At 36.3% G+C, this 22,698-nt stretch overlaps 1 protein-coding gene and 1 long non-coding RNA gene across 8 annotated transcripts in view; one reads left to right on the top strand and one right to left on the bottom strand.

Moving 5' to 3' along the window:
* The window catches only part of KNTC1 (kinetochore associated 1), a 70,636-nt gene that overhangs the window by 8,139 nt on the left and 39,799 nt on the right, over positions 1-22,698 (top strand). For all 6 annotated transcript variants that reach the window (XM_086347529.1, XM_086347527.1, XM_086347526.1 and 3 more), the window contains 26 exons: positions 173-251; positions 1,670-1,747; positions 3,247-3,281; positions 3,517-3,627; positions 4,604-4,697; positions 5,062-5,114; positions 5,328-5,443; positions 5,941-5,992; positions 6,517-6,615; positions 7,732-7,775; positions 7,881-7,946; positions 8,039-8,114; positions 12,762-12,887; positions 12,978-13,067; positions 13,453-13,506; positions 14,813-14,874; positions 17,734-17,845; positions 18,549-18,692; positions 18,878-18,934; positions 19,038-19,133; positions 20,154-20,270; positions 20,361-20,504; positions 20,933-21,031; positions 21,729-21,832; positions 21,981-22,080; positions 22,520-22,654. In XM_086347529.1, the coding sequence (XP_086203655.1) occupies positions 173-251; positions 1,670-1,747; positions 3,247-3,281; positions 3,517-3,627; positions 4,604-4,697; positions 5,062-5,114; positions 5,328-5,443; positions 5,941-5,992; positions 6,517-6,615; positions 7,732-7,775; positions 7,881-7,946; positions 8,039-8,114; positions 12,762-12,887; positions 12,978-13,067; positions 13,453-13,506; positions 14,813-14,874; positions 17,734-17,845; positions 18,549-18,692; positions 18,878-18,934; positions 19,038-19,133; positions 20,154-20,270; positions 20,361-20,504; positions 20,933-21,031; positions 21,729-21,832; positions 21,981-22,080; positions 22,520-22,654 (2,343 nt within the window). The remainder of the gene's footprint in view (positions 1-172; positions 252-1,669; positions 1,748-3,246; positions 3,282-3,516; positions 3,628-4,603; positions 4,698-5,061; positions 5,115-5,327; positions 5,444-5,940; positions 5,993-6,516; positions 6,616-7,731; positions 7,776-7,880; positions 7,947-8,038; positions 8,115-12,761; positions 12,888-12,977; positions 13,068-13,452; positions 13,507-14,812; positions 14,875-17,733; positions 17,846-18,548; positions 18,693-18,877; positions 18,935-19,037; positions 19,134-20,153; positions 20,271-20,360; positions 20,505-20,932; positions 21,032-21,728; positions 21,833-21,980; positions 22,081-22,519; positions 22,655-22,698) is intronic.
* The window catches only part of LOC147355376 (uncharacterized), a 63,899-nt gene that overhangs the window by 1,780 nt on the left and 39,421 nt on the right, over positions 1-22,698 (bottom strand). The window contains exon 3 of one of the 2 annotated variants that reach the window (XR_015144454.1): positions 7,973-8,169. The exons of the other annotated variant lie outside the window; for it this stretch is intronic. This is a non-coding gene — a long non-coding RNA (uncharacterized LOC147355376). The remainder of the gene's footprint in view (positions 1-7,972; positions 8,170-22,698) is intronic. 2 annotated transcript variants of the gene reach the window in all.

The raw sequence follows: 22,698 nt of genomic DNA, 5'->3' as shown, positions 1-22,698 counted from the left end.
TTTGAAGACTGTATACTTGTCCATAACAGTTTTCCATTTCAAGACTAAAATGTTTGGGATATAGGTAAAATTATTGCTAATGATAATTGATAACCCTCGAGTTTAAAGAAAATAATCTTTGATTGTATTTTTCTGGGTTTAATCTTATCATTTGATATTAATTTGTAATTAGGCATTTGTTCAGAAAGCTAACGATGAAAATCAGTGTACTTACCGGAATCTTGTTATTGAGAAAGATAGTTCAAGCGAAGGTAAGTTTTTAAATTTCTTTTTTAATATCTTCTTAATAATGTTCAGTCAAAAAATCAGATTTGTACTTAATATATTAGGTAAATTAATTTGCACTAGGTGGCTCAGTTGGTAAAGAATCCGCCTGCAATGCAGGAGACCTGGGTTCGATCCCCTGGAGCAGGAAATCAACCCACTCCAGTATACTTGCCTGGAGAATCCCTGTGGACAGAGGAGCCTGGCGGGCTATAGTCCATGGGGTCACAAAGAGTGGGACACAACTGAGTGACTAGCACTTACACAAAGTTAAACTTTTGGGGTGCAATTAATATTGTTTTAAAAAAAGTTTATTTTAGATCTTTTCAGAGGCTTAAATGTTAACTCTTCTTAAATAATATATCCTAAACTTTTTTATAGTTTTAAGAGTTCTATAGATAATTAAGGATACATAATATTCTTTTAAAATGTTGTTATGGATTTTAGTATATTTATTATACTTCTTTTTTTTTAATTTTTTAAAATTAATTTTATTTTATTTTTAAACTTTACATAATTGTATTAGTTTTGCCAAATATCAAAATGAATCCACCACAGGTATACATGTGTTCCCCATCCTGAACCCTCCTCCCTCCTCCCTCCCCGTACCATCCCTCTGGGTCGTCCCAGTGCACCAGCCCCAAGCATCCAGTATCGTGCATTGAACCTGGACTGGCATCTCGTTTCATACATGATATTTTACATGTTTCAATGCCATTCTCCCAAATCTTCCCACCCTCTCCCTCTCCCACAGAGTCCATAAGACTGTTCTATACATCAGTGTCTCTTTTGCTGTCTCATACACAGGGTTATTGTTACCATCTTTCTAAATTCCATATATATGCGTTAGTATACTGTATTTATGTTTTTCCTTCTGGCTTACTTCACTCTGTATAATAGGCTCCAGTTTCATCCACCTCATTAGAACTGATTCAAATGTATTCTTTTTAATGGCTGAGTAATACTCCATTGTGTATATGTACCATAGCTTTCTTATCCATTCATCTGCTGATGGACATCCAGGTTGCTTCCAAGTCCTGGCTATTATAAACAGTGCTGCGGTGAACATTGGGGTACACGTGTCTCTTTCCCTTCTGGTTTCCTCAGTGTGTATGCCCAGCAGTGGGATTAACAAACGTTAACTGGCCTTTATTTTGATGTAGCTGAGATTATTTTTTTCTGGTGAATGAAGTTTGGTTTATAAAAGTTTCTAAGAAGTAATTTTGCTTTTACAGATAATTTACCAACTCTCTATAAATAACTTTTATCTGTGTTGCTACTATATTATTTGGTTATTAGACTTTAAATGAGCAAATGGACATATTTTTAAGCTAGGTCCAGACTCTGATTTAAATTTTTTATTGATGTGCCTTTTAAAGAAGCTGGCTTGATTTTATTTTAATAGATACCTATTATATGCTGCTGCTTACAAACAATGGACTTTTTTGTATTACGAACCTTCAGCTTGTAAAAATTCAACAAGGTAAGTAATGTATTATTTTCTTATTACTGATTTGCAGCGAATTTTTTTTTGAGCAAAGGGCTCTTTTTTTATCAATAATTTTATTAATTTTTTGTTTTCACTGGGTCTTTGTTGGTGAGCGTGTGCTTTCTCTATTTACAGAGATCAGGAATTCTGCTCTCCTGTCGCGATGTGCAGGCTTTTCATTGTTGTGGCTTCTTTTCCTGTGGAACACGGGCTCTAAGGGGGCATGGGCTTCAGTAGTTGCAGTTCCTCAGCTGTAGAGCACAGGCCCAATGTTGTGGTGCACAGGCTTAGTTGCTTCTCAGCATGTGGGATCTTCCCAAACCAGGAATTGAACCTGTGTCTCCTGCATTGGCAGGCATAGTCTTTACCGCTGAGTCACCAAGGAAGCCCCACAGCAATATTTCTTATGTGTTTTCCAAGTAATTTTAACATAGTCTCTTCGAGAATATTTTAGTGTAACTCCATTCTTTGATACTGGGCATACTTTGAGTATTCGTAACATACTTATTCTCCAAGTTAGGGCTGCAACAGAATCTGAAGAACTATTTATTTATAGCCTTCAAGGACTTTACAACTTAGTCGGAGAGACGGGCGATATGCTAACATAGTAATAAATGCTTTTTGTTGAAATGAATGAACCTGTAAACTGAAATGATTGCGTTAATAATTAATAATACAGAGCAGTAATCTCGAGTGTGTTAGTGAATTGTGTGGATCTTATATCCCTCTGAGCTGGCAGAGATTGAGGAATTGATTCTAGGCATGTATTCAACAATTTTTTTTTTTTTAAAGATCTACTATGTGCTAAGAAGGCTTCTCAGGTGGCACTAGTGGTAAGGAACCCGCCTGCCAATGCAGGAGACATAGGAGATAAGAATTCAATCCCTGGGTGGGAAGATCCCCTGGGGGAGGGCATGGAAACCCACTCCAGTATGTATGCCTGGAGAATCCCATGAACAGAGGAGCCTGATGGGCTACAGTGCCAGGGTCACAAAGGTCACAAAGAGTCGGACCCAACTGAAGCGATTGAGCATGCTTGCACACATGTGCTAAGGATGTGCCAGATGCTGGGGCTATGAGGAGATTTAAGGTACACAGTTCTCTAAAGTTTGATGAAGGAGCTGGACAAGTGAAACTGCTCTTCCAAAAGGGAGTGCAAAGTGTTGAGGACATCACAGGTAGCACTTCAGAGCTTGACTAGGAGAGTTGGGACAGGGAGAAGACGCTGAGTAGGAAGAACCGTGGTGCGTGAACGTGTGGAGAGGCCCTATAAGGATATAAGACACGCTGGCAGGTGCCCTGAGTACAACATGCCATCACAGTTTATTTCTTTGGTCAAGGGCAAAACTGAAAAGTCACCAGCACTTTATTAATTTCTGACCAGTTGTTCTTCTCACTAGATTGTATATAATTTCATCTTGACACAAAAGGGGAGACTTGTATGTATTTTATGTCATACTATAAATTTAGCCTACTTTGTCTTTTTCATGCAGCAATTGAAAAGGCAGACTTCGATACAGCTAAGAAGGTAAGAAGACAAGACCACACTGTCTTCTTAAAACTTAAATGCCAGTTTAGGAAAGTGTTTCTGCATAATTGTCTAATGGTTGATTTGGGGGAATTAGCATAATAAAACATTTTAATGACATTCCCATTAAAAGATACATTTGTAACTGTTGATTTAACTGATTTTTATCAATCTTTCCAAGGAGTTTGGACTATGGAGCATATATATAACATTCTTATTTTTTTAAATCTTGCAGTTACAAGGACAAATCAAGTCCAGCTGTATTTCTACTGAGAATTATCATACTCTCGGTTGTCTCAATCTTGTGGCTGGTGATTTAGCAAGCGAAATCCCTGTGATAATTGGGGTAATTCTTTTTTTTATAAAATTTCAAATTTCTTTTTCTGAAACATTTCTTCATTAAAACATAGTTTTGGTAAAATTGTGAATTTGTAGTGTGTAGCAGAAACAGGGAAATTAGAAAATTTCATGAAATTAACTCAATAGAGTTAACTAAGTTTCTACATGGGAAAAACTATTGCATCTTTATTTTCACTAATCTCTACTTGACATTTAGCATGTCTTTAAGTTAGGGCTTCCCAGGTGGCTCAGATGGTAAAGAATCTGCCTGTAATACAGGAGACCTGGATTCGATCCCTGGGTCCAGAAGATCCGCACAAGAAGGGAATGACTTCCAGTATTCTTGCCTGGAGAATTTCATGGAGAGGAGCCTGATGGGCTATATAGTCCATGGGGTTGCAAAGAGTTGAGCAACTAACACTTTCACTTTTCACTTCAGCTATGAGTGCAACAGCAGCAAACAAAACATCTAATATCATACTCGTGGAGTAGGCAAAAATTCTATATTGAATTATATTATTACAGCATTTACAACATGTTTGCTTGCCAAATTTATATATTAAGCAGGTATTTTTCCCTATCTAGTGAGTGTATCCTGTTCAGTATTTCATCGGGCGTCAAATAATTTGAAATGAATATTTATGAATTTTTTTCAAATAGTAATTATTTTAATGACAGTACTTCATCAAGCACTGTATTTATCTCATAATTCTAGAGGAAGTCTTAAAGCTTATCTGGTGTCTCTAAGTTGCCTGAACGTGCCTGCTCCTTGTTAAATGTTCATGTGGTAGGAGTTCACTTTTCTTTTCATTCTGTTCTCTTGAAAACTAAGAGAGGAACAGGATGATAACAGCTAGCTGAGCTTGAATATATATAAATATATTTTGAAATTAGTCACATGTACAACTTTGATGTTTCTACCTGGAAGAGAACTTGGGTCTGAAACCAAGTTTGTAATTGACATACTGTTTTCACTTCTGTAGGGAACTGGCAATTGTGCACTCTCAAAATGGGAGCCAGATTCTTCCAGGAAAGGGATGACAGTTAAGAGTGTTATTGATTCAGAGATTATCAAAGGTAAAAATAAGTTAATGAAACTACTTTTGGTAATTGAAAGTGAGTTGTTATTTTCATGTCAATATGCTAAGTCTAGCATGTGGCCCATTTTAGCAAATAACTCTTGCAAACAAGCCAGCTTATTAGTCTGTGATTGTCTGCATATTTGACTTCTTGGAGCATTGCTGTTGTTACTCTTCATTTTGGGAGGTTTTTTGTTTTAGTAGTCATCCAGAAAAGTAGAGGGGAGGAAATAAATGGGAATGGAAACTTCTTGTTTAAGTGCACTTCTGCCTCTTCATAAGTATGTTAGTTTACTGTCTTAAATATGGCGATACATAACCCAGAAACGTAGTCCTTACACACCTTGCTTTCTCTTTTGTAGGTGCAAAGAAGTTCCAGCTAATAGACAACCTACTTTTTGTTCTTGATACTGATGTATGTTTCTGATATTTCGCCTTAAGTATTTTCACTTGGTTTTATATTTAACAGTGGAAATGTTGTTAAACTTTACCAAGACAAGGACTTTAGCTGGGGTGAATTACTGTCTTGTGTAATGTACTTTATTTCAGTTACATATCAAAAGATAGATTCCCAAATGTAAATTTTTAGCCATTAAGAGATTGTATCAATGAAATGTCTCTTTTGCAGAACGTGTTGAGCTTATGGGATATTTACACCCTAACTCCCATATGGAACTGGCCTGTCCTTCATGTAGAAGAGTTTCTTCTCACCACAGAAGCAGAGTCACCTTCATCAGTCACCTGGTACATTATGACACTCAACATTGATTTCCCTTCTGTTAGAACCAGGTTTCTTGCCTGGTTCTGATCAGATCTTTGCTACCCCGTGGTCTGTACAATCCATGGAATTCTCCAGACCAGAATACTGGAGTGGGTAGCCTTCCCCTCTCCAGGGAATCTTCCCAACCCAGGGATCAAACCTAGGTCTCCCTCATTGCAGGCAGATTCTTTACCAGCTGAGCCACCAGGGAAGCCCCATTATGTGTTACATTACAAATAACACTGTGAACAGACTGACGGGGTAAAGACCATTTCATTATTAGCCATTAAGAACAAATGGGTTACGCAAAAAGCTCCAAATGAATGTGTTAGAAAGAGTGTCAGTCTAGGCCATAAACACTGAGAAGTCAAATTCATTATCTTCTGTGTGAATAAATTTTTATACAAGGATATCACTTTGACTTAGCTTATATCTAGCAACTGGCTTATGTGATTCACTTAAACCTTCTTTTCTCTTTCAGGCAAGGGATTACAAATCTCAAATTAGTGGCTCTAACAACTACTACTAATAAGGTTTGGGAGAATTTATTTCACATTTGTCCATATTATGTGTTAGAAATAGCATTAATACAAAACTAGTTGTTAAGTAGTGCTTGAAATATATTAGCTCTTAGTTCACACAGGTACTTGACAGATCAGAAATAACCCTGCAGAGCTCTTTTTTCTCATCTAAAAAACAAAGTATAAATCTCTGTTCCATACTTTAATTGGAGCATTTCCATAAGAAAATGCTTATTATAGTGATACTTCATACTTCTGACACTGAGGAATTACATTTGCCTTACGTTTACATTTGTCTTCCAAATTACATTCGCCTTAGGTTCAAATTGTAAAATGGACTCCAGGTAGCAGATTTAGAAGATGGGATAGGATATAATTTTATATGTAACCTTTAAATGATACAGTAACAGATTTACTTATTTTTTCAATTACCTTTGTATCAAATGTTTTCATCTATGTCCTGGATTGTAAGTGCTATCTTGTGCTTAGAGGTTTATACTGACCTAAGAAATTCATAGCTGTCTTGTTTTTCTTAGATGAAAAACCTTGTGGTCTGTTCATTACCTGCGATGGAAATACTGTATTCTTTGGAAGTATCTGGTATTTCTTCTCTGGTGCAAACAGGAATTAGCACGGTAAACTGACATGTATTTTGAACTACTTTATAGCAACAACAGCAAAAACAATTAAGAATAACTGAGTCAAGAATGAGTGGAACCTAGTGGAATACCTGGATAGATCTCAGGTTTATAACCATATTTATTGTTATCATAGGTCTTGAGCTACATTTATTTGTAGGAGGTCGGTTTTCATTTAAAAAGACAAGAAAATTAATTGACTAAGACATCAGTCAATTGCATATTCAATTTTCTTGTCTGTTCACAGGGAATATAAATAATTGTTAATTTGGGAGAGGTTATCACTTTTTACTTATTTTTTAACTGTTATCCTAAAAAAGTTTTTTCTTACTATGTTTCATCTCTTTTTTATACATATGCCCTGTATTTTTTCCAAACCATTTGGAAATTACTTTCAGACATCATAACCTCTCATCTCTAATTTCAGCAGGTATCTCCTAAAGAGTCAAGCCATTCTTCTAAAACATAGTCATCACACTCACAACATTTAACATTAATGCAATATTATTGTGAAATATGCCATCCAAATTCAAATTTTACCAATAGTGCCAATTACTTGAGAACTTTTTTTTTTCCTGACCTAGGATTCAGTCAAGATCACAAATTGAATTTTGTTGTTGTGGTCACGTGGTGGTTTACTTTAATCTCTAAAACTTCCCTAGTCTTATTTTGGTCTTTTCCGACACATTTTCTTGAGTACTAGTAGAATGGTTGAATGTTCCCCCATTTGGATCTGTCAGCCTCGTCATGATTAGATTTGTGCTAAGCTTTTCTGGCCAGGATCCTGCATAGGTGATGTTGTGTCCTGACTGGATCACATTAAGGGACTCAAGTTTACTCATCTTGTTATTGGTGCTGTTAAATTTGATCACTTGGTTAAAGCAGATCTACCAGATTTCTTCCTTGTAAAGGTATACGTTCCCCCTGATAATTAGTAAGTAATTTCTGTGGTACTATTTTGAGACTGTGGGAATATTCTTTTCTTCAACAGTTTTTCCTGGTAATTTTAGAATCCATTGATGGATAATTTCTGCCTAAACCAGTTGTTACTGTAGTAACTATAAAGTGAATTGATACCATTTCTCAATTTTAAACATGTTTTTGCTCTTGTAGGATACCATATACCTTCTGGAAGGAATTTTCAAAAATGATCCAAGGTAGGTCACATTTTGTTTATCAGATGCATCATTAAATAACAGCATAGTTAAAACTTATTTACTAATATTAAATGGCAAATGTCAATATTAAAATGTTTTTTTCAGTTTGTCTGAAGACTCAGTCTCCGTTTTAGCACTCAGATGTCTTACAGAGGCTTTACCAGAAAACAGGTAACTTCTTTTTTTCTAAGCCTTACCTTAATGAAAGACTTGACTTCTCTGATTAATAAAAATTTTACTGAAATTTCTTTTCAATTTTTCAGATTGAGTCGGTTACTTCACAAACACAGATTTGCTGAAGCTGAGAGCTTTGCCATTCAGTTTGGACTAGATGTTGAGGTAATTATTCATGTATTCATTCATGCATTGAAAGCATTTCTTCATGTACTAGCGGCTGAGGAGACAAACAGGTAAAACATGATTGAGATTTAGTGTGATCAGACCTGTAATTAAGATATGACCAAATAGAGTAAGGGATTCAAAGGAGATACTGAACTTTTAAGTAGGGTGGAAAGACTTCCTGGAGGAGGTAATTTTATGTCCTATCTTGAAGATATTCCTGATAGTCCTGGGAGAGGAAGGGAATTCTAAGTATTAGGACACATGAAGAAAGTGAGGGATGGGACTTTCCTGGCAAACCAGTGGCTGGGGCTTCACCAACCAAAACAGGTGGGGTTGCAGGTTTGATTCCTGGTCAGGGAGCTAGGATCCCTCATGCCTAGAGGCTGGAACACCAAAGCATGGAGCAGAAACAACATTGTAACAAGTTCCGTGAAAACTTAAAAAAGAAAAATTCATCCCTTATTAAGAATTCACACAGATATTAAAAAGAAAGAAAGTGAGGGAGTCTTATGGTTTCCAGAAACTCCTAGTAATTAGTCAGGACTAGCATATAGGTTCACTGTGCATAGAAAGAAAAGGAGATGATGGAGAAGAAGGTCAGAGCCTAGAGGGCTTTGTGTGCACTGCAGAGGATTTAGGTTTTGTTCTGCAGGTGATAGGGAGCTACTAAGAATTTCACTGTATAAAGAGGGGAAATTGATAATGGGATTGAACCCGTATCTCAGTTGGAAGACTGAGCCAGTGCAGCGAGGTAGAGACATACAGGAGGGAAGGCCAAGAGAGGTGTGTAGAAGGTAGAAGCAGTGGGGCTCAGTGATCAAACAGGGTGATAATGTTGGGAAGGGACTTGCAGGACTCTGCTCAGTACACTAGTTGGAATGTGATGATATGACTTAAAATGAAGAGTGTTGTGGAAGAGTTAGGGATAACATATAAAGGGTTCTGCCTATGAACATTGCATGTGTGACTTCCCTAGTGGCTCAGTGGTAAAGAATCTGACTGCCAATGCAGGAGATATGGGTTCAATCCCTGGTCCGGGAAGATCCCACATGCCGGCGGGCACCTAAGCCCGTGTGCCACAACTATGGAGCCTGTGCTCTGGAACCGGGGAGCCGCAACTACTGAAGCCTTGTGTGCCCTAAGGCCCACACTCCCCAACAAGAGAATCCACTGCAGTTCCATGCAGAGAGTAGCCCCCACTCACCGCAACTAGAGAAAAGCCCTCACAGCAACAAAGACCTAGCACAGCCAAAAAATATAAATAAATAAATAAAATTATATGTTTAAAAAAACATTGCATGTAAGGGATCTTATAAAATGAGGCTCTCTGATAGGAACCTGGAGAGTGATCTGAGCTGAATCTGGAGGTGGATAACACAGGGGAATGGCTCAGACCTCTCAAGGAGAATGTGGAGAGTCAGAAGAGATCTGAGTATGAGGTACAGGGCACCACCACATGGGACATAGAGGAAGAAGGGCGATGAACACATTTGGGAAGAAACCCACACAAATGTGCAATTGAAGAAGCCAAGGAAGAAGAAACTTTGAAGTTTAGGGAGGAGAATCCCTGGCAGTCCAGTGGTTAGGGCTTCTTGCTTTCACTGCTGAGGGCCTAGGTTCAATCCTTGGTTGGGGAACTACGGTCCCATAAGCCATGAGACGTGGCCAGAAGACAAACAAAAAGTTGAGTGGAGAGTGATCAGCAGTTGCAAATATTACCGATAAAATCAAGCATAAAAACTGAAAGTTGTTGAATTTGGTGATTAGGAATTCATTGATAGCCCCTGAAAAGTCGTGGTAAGTAATGAAGGAGGGAGCTTAGTGGTAGTGAAGAACTAATATTTCCTTTGTGGGTGGTGAGTATCCACCTGTTTGTTGTTTAAAAAATGTAGCATATTGGGGACTTCCCCACTGATCCAGTGGCTAGGACTCCAGTAATCCCAATGCAGGGGCCGGGGTTTGATTGTGGTTAGGGAACCAGATCCCCACGTGCTGCAACTGAGAGCTTGTGTGCTGTAGCTAAAGATCCCGTGTGCCACAAAGACCTGGCGTAATCAAATTTTAAAAAAGGGAATGGAAAAATGTAGCCTTTTATATTACATAACAACCTAAATGGGAAAAGAACTTGAAAAAGAGTAGATGCAGTGCATATGTATAACTGAATCATTTTGCTGTACACCTGAAATCATCACATTGTTAATCAACTATACTCCAATAATTAAAACGTTTTTAAATATAGCATTTTAAAACACACAAAAGAATTAATTCCATTTATTGTTTAAAAGTGTATATGAGTAAAGAAGTAAGTAAGTTAATGGGATAAAAAGCACCAAAATTAAGATAACAGATACTTCTAGTTCAGGGAAGGAGGATGACATGTTTGGAAGAAGAGAATGGGATCTTAAACTATATTAGTAATTGCTGCGGCCAGCACAGCAGGTAGGGAATCGAAAGTGGTCAATGCACAGTTTGGGAAAAAGAAACTAGAGACAGAATTGAAGTCTTAAAGATGGGACTGGGAGACTGAAGACCTCTTGGGTCAAGAGCCCCGTTCCTTGGAGCCACATCACTTTTATTTAGTGTTTTGGCAAGCAGAAAGTATCTTATGTTACCATAAAGTCCGCCTTCTGTGTCCCTGGTCATGTCTCCCATTTTATTGATTACTTTAAACTATCTTTGTTATTTTCTTGTGCAAGGGCTATCACCTAGCTGGAGGTCATAGACCTGAATATGCCTTGGGAAAACATCTTAGTGTGTGTACAAGCAGTGTTCTGAGCTTGCGCTGACCCGGCACTCCAAGGTCCACACTATGTTTTTCCTTAGCTTAGCAGGGTGTGACAACCCCAACTGATCAACCCGATGTACTTTTATTTGGGTGATGCTGTATTGCTATATTTTGCTTTTATTCTTTTCCCATGGCTATTTTCTCATGGCTTAGCCAGAGCAACAGGCGGCTGACTATTAACCCTGCAAGTAATGTGCTTTATTTTTTTTTATTTGAGTGATAGATATACAAATATTTGTTATATTATTATCTTGTTAAACATCTGAGAGTTTCTAATTTTTAAAAAGGTAAATAGAGCAAAAAATCAAAACCAGTGAAAGGTGTTTTCAGGTACTGGAGACACAGAACTAGAGAAACTACTCTTTTATATCTTTTTTATTTTATTTTTCTCTTTTAATAAAAAAAATGGGTGTACATGTGTTCATATGTACATCATGTATACATATCATTTTTAGTTTTCGGAACCAGAAAGCCCACGTTAAAATTGGTATTTTGTTTATAAGAAAGGAACCTGAAGTACTTCCCTGGCAGTCCAGTGATTAAGACTCCATGCTTTCAAAGCAGGAGGCTCTAGTTTGATCCCTGGTCGGGAAACAGATACCACATGCCACATGGCTAAAAGATAATTAAATAAAATTAAAAGAAAAAAGAAACCTGAAAATTTGGCTTTGTCTATATTCAAGTTGTATCTAGCAGCTAAAGAACCTTTGATGGAAAACTAGACATGAAACATAATTGTGTGGTCATCTTCTAAAAACCAGCTCCATTTATTAAAAAAATTTTTTTTAATTAATTAATTTGGCTGTGCTGGATCGTAGTTGCAGCACACGGGGTCTTCAGTCTTTAGTTGCAGTATGTGGGATCTTTGGTTGCAGTGTGCGAAGTCTTAGTTGTGGCATCTGGGATCTAGATCTTTGATCAGGATCAAACCTCGGCCCCCTTCATTGTCAGCACCGAATCTTAGCCACTAGATCACCAGGGAAGTCCCTCAATTAACTTCTGGACAGCATAATTTCAGACCTTCTCTTGAGTTTCAGGCTTTTTGGAAGGGGTTTTGAAATTTTTGTTCTGTTTATTTATTTACTTTTGGGTGTGCTGGGTCTTCACTGCAGCATACTGGTTTTCTCTAGTTGCAGCACATGGGGGCTGCTTGTAGAGCACAGGCTCTGGAGTGTGCAGGCTCAGTAGCTGTGGCTCATGGGCTTCTCTAGTTGTGCCGTGAAGGCTTAGTTGCCTCATGGCATAGGGATCTTAGTTCCCTGACCAGGCATTGAACTTGAGTCCCCTGCATTGGAAGGTGAATTCTTAACCACCGGAGCACTTGGGAAGTCCCAAGTTAAGTTTTCTCAGCCATACAATAGGGATCTTAGTATTTACCCATAGGATTATGATGAGGTTCAAATGCTTACTTAGGTTTTTATGAGAATTCACTGAGATAATTCACATAAAGCTCTTAGTACACTACTGGTCACATCTAGTGAGGACTCAGTAGAAATGATTTATGTAACTTTGCAATCTGGATTACCTTTCAGTTATCTAAGTGTTACCTTCTTTAATGCTTTTTTTTTTTTTTTAATATTTATTTTTATTTATTTACTTGGCTATACCAGGTCTTAGTTTTGGCATTTGGGATCTTTAGTTGCAGTATGTGGAATCTAGTTCCCTGACCAGGGATTGAACCCAGGCCCCCTGCATTAGGAGCACGGAGTCTTACACGGTGGACCACCAGGAAAGTCGCAATGCTTATTCTTGAACTGCATGAATACTCACTTTTTTCTTTTTTTAGTATACAGCATAAGGTTTCATCAACAAGTGTTATTTTGCTTCAGACTTCTTGATGTGGCATGTTTATATTACAGCTTGTTTACAAAGTAAAATCAAATGATATATTGGAGAAACTAGCTTTGAGTTCTCTGGACACCAATGAGCAGACTAAATGGCAAAAACTTGTAAATGAAGCCAAGGAAAATCTACATAAAATCCAGGTATGTTTTCCCTGTTGTATACTGGAATATTCAGATTGATGGACTGATCTGCATTGTGTTGCCTTACCATGTCTGGCATTCATGCAACAGGATGATGAGTTTGTGATGAATTACTGCTTGGAGGCTCAGTGGATAACCTATGAAACCACCCATGAAATGCTAAATTATGCCAAAACCAGGGTAAGTTTTTCTAATGTTTGTTCATGTTAGTTTGTCTTATACAAAAGAAATAATTTCCAGAAAGCTGAATTGTTTTTATATCAGTTTTTAAAGTGCATTTTTAATATACATATTTTTTCCAAATGATGCCATTTTTTGCTATAGATTGTTCTTCTCACTGATCTTTGAATGAATACTGTTGCTAGTTAAATTCCTTAAAATCAAGGTGTAACATGGGCAAAATGTGAGCTGTTTTCATGCAATGCATTATTTTTAAGATATATAATTTCTTTATTCATCTCAGTTCAGTGCAATTTAATTTTTAAAAATGATTTTTTTACTTTAATTCACAGAATGGAGAACCTGACATAGCCAATATTCTAACTATGTTTCTTATTCATCTTAGCTTTTGAAGAAAGAAGATAAAACTGTTCTTGTCTATTCTGATGGCTTAAAAGAGGTAATTGCATTAGATTTATAGGTTAATTTGGGGATGAATGTACTAATAGAATATGCTTTTGAATTCAAGATAGGTCTGTACTTTTTCAAGAGCAAGTTACTTTAATACATTTTTCCATATTGCAAAATGGGATTAATAATAGTACTTAAGGGTTATTTTGAAATCAAATGAAATATTTCCTCTTAGGTATTTTTTTAGTGATTGCTACCTCAAATAATTATAAATTATGATAGTTATGATGGTGTCAAAAAATATATGTGTGTGTACATGTACATACAGATCTTCCTAGACTTATGATGGGGTTATGTCCTGACCAACCCATCATTAAGCTGAAAATATCATAAGTGAAAAATACATTTAAGGGACTTTCCTGGCAGTCCAGTGGTTAAGACTCCGTGCTCCCAATGCAGGGGGCACAGCTTCCATCCCTGCTCGGGGAACTAAGATCCTGCATGCCGCATGCAAATAAAGAAAAGTACGTATAATACACCCAACCAACTGAACATCGTAGTTTGGCTTCGCCTACGTTAAATGTGCTCAGAGACTTACATTAGCTAGAGTTGAGCAAAATCATCTGACTTAAGGCCTACTTTGTAATAAAGTGTCAAATAGCTCATGTAATTTATTGAATACTGTACTGAAAGTGAAAACACAAAATGGTTGAAAGGGTATCAGTTGTTTGGGATTATGAGGCTGAAGGGGAGCTACAGCTTCTTAATTCTTCCCAGCATAAGAAAGTATTGTCTTGTATATTGTCATTAACACAGGAAGAGATCCAAATTTGAAGTGTGGTTTCTATTGAATGCATATTGGTTTTCCACCATCATAAAGTCAAAAAATCTTAAGTTGAACCATTGCATGTCAGGGACCATCTATATAATTTTTAACTCTTATCTTAAAGTAAATGTTTAGTATAATCCAGCTAGGTTTTACCAGAAGGTCATATTTATAAATCAGTGGGAAAACTAATTGATTTTGAAAGACACTTTCCCTGCTAAGCTTTAGGCACTTCCTACATCATCCATTGGGATTGAAACATTTGGAAGGCAGATTTAAAGGCACAGTTCATATACAAATACTTTCCTCTTTGCAGTTTTATTGCAATGACTGTGACTGGAAATGTTTCCATCAGTCCAAGTTTTATGTTTTGTGTTAAATAAAGGCAGTCATATTTAGGGGTATTGACCTGTAATGCAGGATAAAAGGAAAATATGCGCAAGATTTCTAAAACAGAATGCCTAATTTTGGGTGTTATTTATTTTAATGTTACTGCACACAATATTCAGACTGTTGGGTTTATTTTTAGGTACTAAGGGCTCATGCAAAATTGACTACTTTTTATGGAGCATTTGGACCAGAAAAATTCAGGTGTGTACATTTGGACTGTCATAAAAGATACAGCAATGCTTTGTATGAATTTGTGTTTCTAGGGAGTGAATGATGGAAAATGTTATCCTCCCTGCTAAACTTTAGGCACTTCCTACCTCATCCAGGTAAGGCAGACCACCTTACCTGCCTCCTGAGAAATCCGTATGCAGGTCAAGAAGCAACAGTTAGAACCAGACATGGAACAACAGACTGGTTTCAAATTGGGAAAGGCGTCCTCAAGGCTGTATATTGTTACCCTGCTTATTTAACTTATGTGCAGAGTACATCATGTGAAATGCTGGGCTGGATGAAGCACAAGCTGGAATCAAGATTGCTGGGAGAAACATCAATAACCTCAGATGTGCAGATGACACCACTCTTATGGCAGAAAGTGAAGAAGAACTGAAGAGCCTCTTGATGAAAGTGAAAGAGTTGAGTGAAAAAATTGGCCTAAAACTCAACATTGAGAAAACTAAGATCATGGCATCCGGTCCCATCACTTCATGGAAAATAGATGGGGAAACAATGGTAACAGTTAGAGACTATTTTTTGGGAGCTCCAAAATCACTGTAGCCATGAAATTAAAAGACGCTTGCTCCTTGGAAGAAAAGCTATGACCAACCTAGACAGCATATTAAAAAGCAGAGACATTACTTTTCTGACAAAGGTCCGTCCAATTAAAGCTAAGGTTTTTCCAGTAGTCATGTATAGATGTGAGAGCTGGACTATAAAGAAAGCTGAGTGCTGAAGAATTGATGCTTTTGAATTGTGTTGTTGTTGAAGACTCTTGAGAGTCCCTTGGGCTGCAGGGAGATCAAACCAGTCAATCCTAAAGGAAATCAGTCCTGAGTATTCACTGGAAAGACTGATGCTGAAGCTGAAACTCCAGTACTTTGGCCATCTAATGTGAAGAACTGACTCATTGAAAAAGACCCTGTTGCTGGGAAAGACTGAAGGCAGGAGGAGAAGGAAGATGGCAGAAGATGAGACGGTTGGATGGCATCACTGACTCGACGGACATGAGTTTGAGCAAGCTATGGGAGTTGGTGATGGATAGGGAAGCCTGGCGTGCTACAGTCCATGGGGTTGCAAAGAGTCAGACGTGACTGAGCGACTGAACTGACATCATCCATTGGGTTTGAAACGTTTGGAAGGCAGATTTAAAGGCACGTACCTTTGGCCTTAGCAATTCATTTCTGGAAATTAATTCTATTAGATATACTAACGTGCACCAAGAAAGCATTTATAAATATGCAGTATAGCTACTTCAAACATAAGTTTATTTATCGTGATAAACTAACAATGAAGGAAGCTTTATTTTTTTCCTTGTGGCTCTTCAGTTATTCCAGTACTTATTAAACATTCCACCTTTTCAGTGCTAACTGAAAATGTTACCTTAATTACATATTAAAATTCTCATGTGTGTTTAAGTTTCTGGAATATAATTGTGTTCACTTGATCTCATCTCTATTCATTCACCAGTATCCAATAGTTTTAATTAATGTAGCTTTAAAGTGTCCTATTAACTGATAGACTAGTCTCACTATGCTTATTTTCCAGAATTTGGGGGATTACTCTTTTCTGTATGAAAGAGTCAGAATCAGCTTATTCAGTTTTTTAAAAATCTTATTTTTGTTGGATTTTTTATTATTTTTTAAATGGGAATGTGCTGAACCTAAGATCAATTTGGGGAGAACCACTATCTGCAATATCAAATCTTGATATTTAACGACAGTATGTGTCTTCCTTGGAGGAGGAAATGGCAACCCACTCCAGTATTCTTGCCTGGGTAATCCCATGGAGAGAGGAGCCTGGTGGGCTGCAGTCCATGGGATCACAAGAGTCGGACACAGCTTAGCAACTGAGCCCACACGCACATGTCTTCCTACTCATTCTATTCTTTTCTTATATTCCTGAGTGGTAGCTACTCAGTTGTCTTCATGTAGATTTTGTATACTTTATGTGAATTTTGTTCTTTCTTCCTACTATTATAAATGGAACTGTATCATATTCTCAAAAGAATATAGAAGCTATTGTTTTTTTAAAATTACTTTTAAATCAGTTACCTTATTGAACTCCTTTTTTTTTTTTGCTTATAGTAATATTTCAGTTAATCTTGCTTTTTCCAAGTATATTATTATATATGCAAATAATGATAATTTTGCTTCATTTTTTCATTTCTTGCCCAGTTTCATTGACTGATACTTGTAGGACATTATTAAATAATGGTGGTAAACAGACATCCTTCTGTTAGTCCTGATGTTAGTGAAAATGCTTATTTTGTCTTATTTAATCATGACACAGGCTTGTAGAGTATTGTCTTTTTGTCATTTTAAGGAAGTATTCATCTTGTATTTCTGAGCTTTAATTAAGACTGGGTAGTCACTACAGCATTATTGATTATAGCAAAAGACTGGAAATAACCCTAAGGTTCACCTGTGGGGGGTCTAGTTAGATTATAGTAAATCCATGCCATGGAATCATATGTAGTCCTTAAAAAGAATAATAACTATATTTGCTCATTTGGTACAAGTGCCAAAATAATATTAAATGAATTTTTTCAAGTATAAACAGTATATATTAAAAATTCATTGAAATCATTCATTTAAAATTTAAAATGGTTGCTTGAATATGTAGTGATTATTTCAGAAAGGGTCTATAAGAAGAGCTGTGCCTTCTGGGGAGGGAAATACAGGAATTCTATAGGTCTGGATAAGAAGGAGACTAATTGTGTAATCTTTGGTATTTTTTTTTAACTCTGAGGAAAAAAACTAGTTAAAATGCATAATGATATCCACTTGTATAACCTTAATATATATTTTTAAACTATTAGCTTCTTTCCTCTTTTTGACTTTGCAGTGGTAGTTCTTGGATTGAATTTCTGAATAATGAAGATGACCTTAAGGATATTTTTTTACAGCTAAGAGAAGGAAACCTTGTTTGTGCACAGTACCTCTGGCTGAGACATCGGGTAATTTCTTTTGCATTTTTTTCTGAATGGCTTTATAGTTCCCTAGAGATGTTATTGAATCACTGTTGGAAACAAATGAGGTGGGAGGAATGACTGGGCAATGAGGCGTTTTCAGACTGTTTGATAAAATAGAGAAAACCGTCCTCTGATGATATTAACTCAGAGGAAATATGATGATAAAATAGGAACTTACGTTGTCTCATTACTCAGAGTCTAGTTGGGTCCTAAACTTAGCTCAAGAGGTAACATTCTATTAAACAGTTTATTGCCACAGTTTATTCACACCTTCTTTGTTAATGGTGGGGAAGGTAGTCATATTGCAGCTCAGATAGTGGTAAAGGGTTGCCTGTTACAGTTGCTGCTCTAAATCACCTGAATAATGATATAGGATATTAGGTCTGAAGAGCAGGATCTGGGTGTGAGGCTGTTAAAGACACATGCTTGTTAGGGCTTATGCTGTCACCTTCAGTTAAGTTTTCCTTAGAAAGGCATCTCTGCCAGTTCCTCTGCCTCGATTTATTAACTCGTACTCACTGCCGTGAGGTTTCATGGAATTTGGCTACCAACATGAATCATTTGCTTTAAGGGTCAATTAAATCAGTAAAATATTTCTTGAGATGACTTCCTAATAAGTCTTTCCCTCTTGGGAGGCTCTCAGTTTAAATTTATCAGATAAATCTTAGTTTCTCACTCTATGATTTAGGCAAACTTTGAAAGCAGATTTGATGTGAAAATGCTTGAGAACTTGCTCAACTCAATTTCTACACCAATCTCTCTGCAAAAGCTTTGTCCATGGCTTAAAAATGATGTGATCCCATTTGTGAGAAAGACTGTACCTGAAGGACAGGTAAGTTGCTGTCAGTGTTTCCACTCTGGATGATTCAATTTTATTTTTTACTTTATATGGTTAAAGATTAAGTCATGCTAACACCAGGTAGTTCATTTTAGTATCTCTTTTGAAAGATTATCATGGAGGTTTTAAATTATTTCAGTGATTATCTATTTGTACTTTATATGATGTATCTATTTCAGAAAATTCTTGCAAAATGGTTGGAGCAAGCAGCCAGGAACCTTGAATTAACTGATAAGGTAATACCAGTATACTTAGTAGTAAAGAGACATTTCAAGTACTCCCCATTTTGTTTTAAAAATAAAAACATTATTTTTAATGGTCTCTAATATTTTTTTAAAGGCAAACTGGCCAGAAAATGGGCTTCAACTGGCAGAGGTATTTTTTACAGCAGAAAATGAGTTGGGATTGGCATCCTCTTGGAGTTGGAGTTCCTTGGTATGATACAAAAAAGAAATTTTTAGTAATAAAACATTTGATTCTTTACCATCTGAGCCTCCAGAGAAGCCCAGTTAAAAAGTATTTAATTTATATTAAAAAGTTTGTCTCTGTAGTTAGACATATGTGCCTATTACATTTTCTTTCTGTGTGTTCTTTTGTTGTGTACATTTACAATCCACAAAAAGGAAAATCCTAATGTTTCTGTCACAACTTCAACCTGTTCTAATGCATTGTTTTTCTTTATTGAACCAAAGGGAAACAATATATAAACATACTCCTAAGTAGTCTAATTGGGATTTTATGCATTAGTAGCATTTCATAGTCCTTTAAAAGGGCAAAACTTAATACTGCATTAGGATTAGTTTTTTTGGAGAAGGAAATGGCAACCCACTCCAGTGTTCTTGCCTGGAGAATCCCAGGGACGGGGGAGCCTGGTGGGCTGCCGTCTATGGGGTTGCACAGTTGGGCACGACTGAAGCGACTTAGCATAGCATATACTATTAAGAATAAAATAAAAATTTTTTCTGTAGGTTGCAAGCAGTATATTGATATCATATAATCTTTATGTTATAATCTATAAAGTATATTGATCATTATATGTTTTTTCCACAAGAGAGCTTTTCCTCTTTTTCTTTTCCCTAATTGCCTTTTATCAATTGAAAATTCTGTTTCTTGTATATAGCTTTAGGAAATGTCATAGCTTTATATCTGGTTTTAATCTATAGCTTTACATCTATATGATCAGAACATTGAGGACCATCTAAATGATGTTTGTGTACCTAAGTATATTTGGGGTTCTGAAAAAATATTACACTGTATTAATAGTTTTTTCTATTTTTTTTTAAGAAAGAAAAATTTCAGATTTCTATTGGATTCTGATCTGTTAATTTGTACTAGTTAATTTTAGTTAGACTTATACAAAATTTAAAGGCATAAGTTACAGGTTTCCTCTTATTTGTCTTTCCCTCATACTTTTATTTCATATCCGTAACAACTTCAACATTTTTGTTTTACAAGGATAATCAAAACATGGAGGAAGTATGTCAGTTAAGGACTTTGGTAAATAACCTTCGAGAGTTAATCACACTGCATAGGAAATACAACTGCAAATTAGCCCTCTCTGATTTTGAGAAGGTAGGTAAAAGTCTAGATTTATCAGAATTATTTTACCACAGTCAACATGACTAGAGTTTGCATTTATGCCATCTTTATTTTGATATCCAGGAGGATACAACCACCATTGTATTCCGAATGTTTGATAAAGTGCTGGCCCCCGAGCTTATTCCTTCCATCTTCCAGAAATTCATAAGAGTTTACATGCATGAACATGACTTACAGGAGGAGGAACTTCTGCTTTTGTACATAGAGGTAGCTTCTTTTTTCCTGGATCCGTGCAGTGTGTCATTGTATTGAATGTTTAACTCTTTGAGGAATGTGGATACTTAACATTAGGATTTGTGCAGCATATTGTTGTTAAGAATGTGAGTTAACTCTGCTACTCATTGGCTGGTAACCTCGACACAATGGGATAATATTAGGACTTTCTGCAAATGGCTGTTGTGAAATAACAGAAGTGTGAACAAAGTTTTCTGCGCCATGTAAAAGTGAAGACCAAGGTTTTGGCAATTTTGCACTGTTGACCGTAGTTCATCATTCATGGCTAAGTACAAGTTTTTGGTTTTTTAAATATCCATAAAAGCTGTTTATCTGTATTTATTTATGTGTGTGTGGGTTGGTTTTGTTTCTTTGTTTTCTAGTGAGTTTTAAATTTAAACAAAATGTTTGTCTCATTTTAGGATTTACTGAAGAGATGTAGCTCAAAGTTCACCTCACTCTTTGATACAGCCTGGGAAGCAAAAGCCATGGCAGTAATAGGATGTTTATCTGACACAGATGTAAGTGAATAGTGATCATATAGGTTTTTTTTTGAGCATTGCATCCTTTCTTAAAAGTTTCTTTTTTCTGGTCACAAAAGCAGCAGATATTTTTCGCTGTTCACCTGAAACTGCCACAACATTGTTAGTTGGCTATATTCCCCAGTACAGAACAAAAGCTTAAAGTTTGAAAAAAATAAATATTAAAAAGCAAAACCAAGAAAAAGCAATACATATTTGTTAGAAAGAATTTATATAATATGAAAAAAATAATAAAAAGAAAATAAAATCACAATCACCCATGATTCTTTTTTCTTGTGAAAATAAAAAGTGAAAAGTCTTCTCATTCCCACCTGCAGAAATACCACGTGGACATTTGAATGCATGTATTTCCAGCATTTCTATGGTCTTACAAACATACAGTTTTTAATATTTTTATCATATGCCTTTATTTTGACTTCACACTGTTTTTAGTCATTACTGTAAAATGTGAATAAAATCATAAAAAACCTTTTTAAACACAGAGACTGTAGAAAATAATGACTTAATATGTGTGAATTTTGGAAGAAATACATGGTTTTGCTGTCAGAAGATGACGTATTCTCAAGTTTCCATACAGCAGATGCAGGGCCCCTGCTGTAGATTGGGCAGCATCGTTAATTAGCATGAAACGTAAATCCGAGGGCTAGTCACTGTTGGTGCGTGTGTGTCTTTGTAGCTCATATTTGATGCTGTGCTCAAGATAATGTATGCCGCAGTGGTCCCCTGGAGTGCAGCTGTGGAGCAGCTGGTGAAACAGCACCTGGAGATGGACCATCCCAAGTAAGACTACAGTCTCCTGATCTACTTTTTTGGTGTGGGATAAACTATGTTTTGAGTTGAAATTAACATTTTTTTCTGTCCTTTACTGTGTCTCTTAGTATTTCATAACAGAGACAGTCCATGTTAATATCAATAAATTTACTTTTAGGGTCAAGCTGTTACAGGAAAGTTACAAACTAATGGAGATGAAAAAACTTTTACGAGGCTATGGAATAAGGGAGGTGAATCTCTTAAACAAGGAAATAATGGTAAGACCAATAATTGAAGAATCTTTTAACACCTTTGTTCCACTTCTAGAACACCACGGGAAATGTGACCGGGTTTTACATTCTTAAAGATTCATATACCTAGGTTCTTCACTACTTTCCTTTTCTTAGATAAGATGTTAACAGAGTGTTTGATTGGTTATTAAAACAGTAAAGACAACAGATAATTAAGGAGCTAAAGAAGCAGATTACATCATAATTTGTGTACTTTAAATATATATAATTTTTACTTATCAATTAAATCTCAAAGCTAAGGGGAACCAAAAAAAGTGAAAGGATTGTCATTAAATTCAGAATACAAATTGTGTTTTAATTCTTCATACAGTTTAGTTTTTGACTCATTGTTTTAATTACATAAACATGATTTCTGGGTTCTCTGTGAGATTTCATAACAAAGAAATATGAATTATATCTATTTCAGAGGGTGGTCAGATACATTCTCAAACAAGATGTCCCATCTTCTTTAGAAGATGCTTTGAAGGTGGCTGAAGCATATATGTTGCCTAAAGATGAAATCTACAGTCTAAGGATTATTGACCTGATTGATAGAGAACAGGTGTGAAAGTTTTATATTATTCTTACTTTTATCCATATATGGTT

This window comes from Bos grunniens, chromosome 17, assembly GCF_055505025.1.
Source record: "Bos grunniens cultivar Pamir isolate PY7600 chromosome 17, Bosgru_T2T1.0, whole genome shotgun sequence".
In the NCBI taxonomy this organism is placed as follows: domain Eukaryota; kingdom Metazoa; phylum Chordata; class Mammalia; order Artiodactyla; family Bovidae; genus Bos; species Bos grunniens.
The sequence above is the reverse complement of the archived record's forward strand: the minus strand, read 5'-3'. Positions and strand labels throughout refer to the sequence as shown.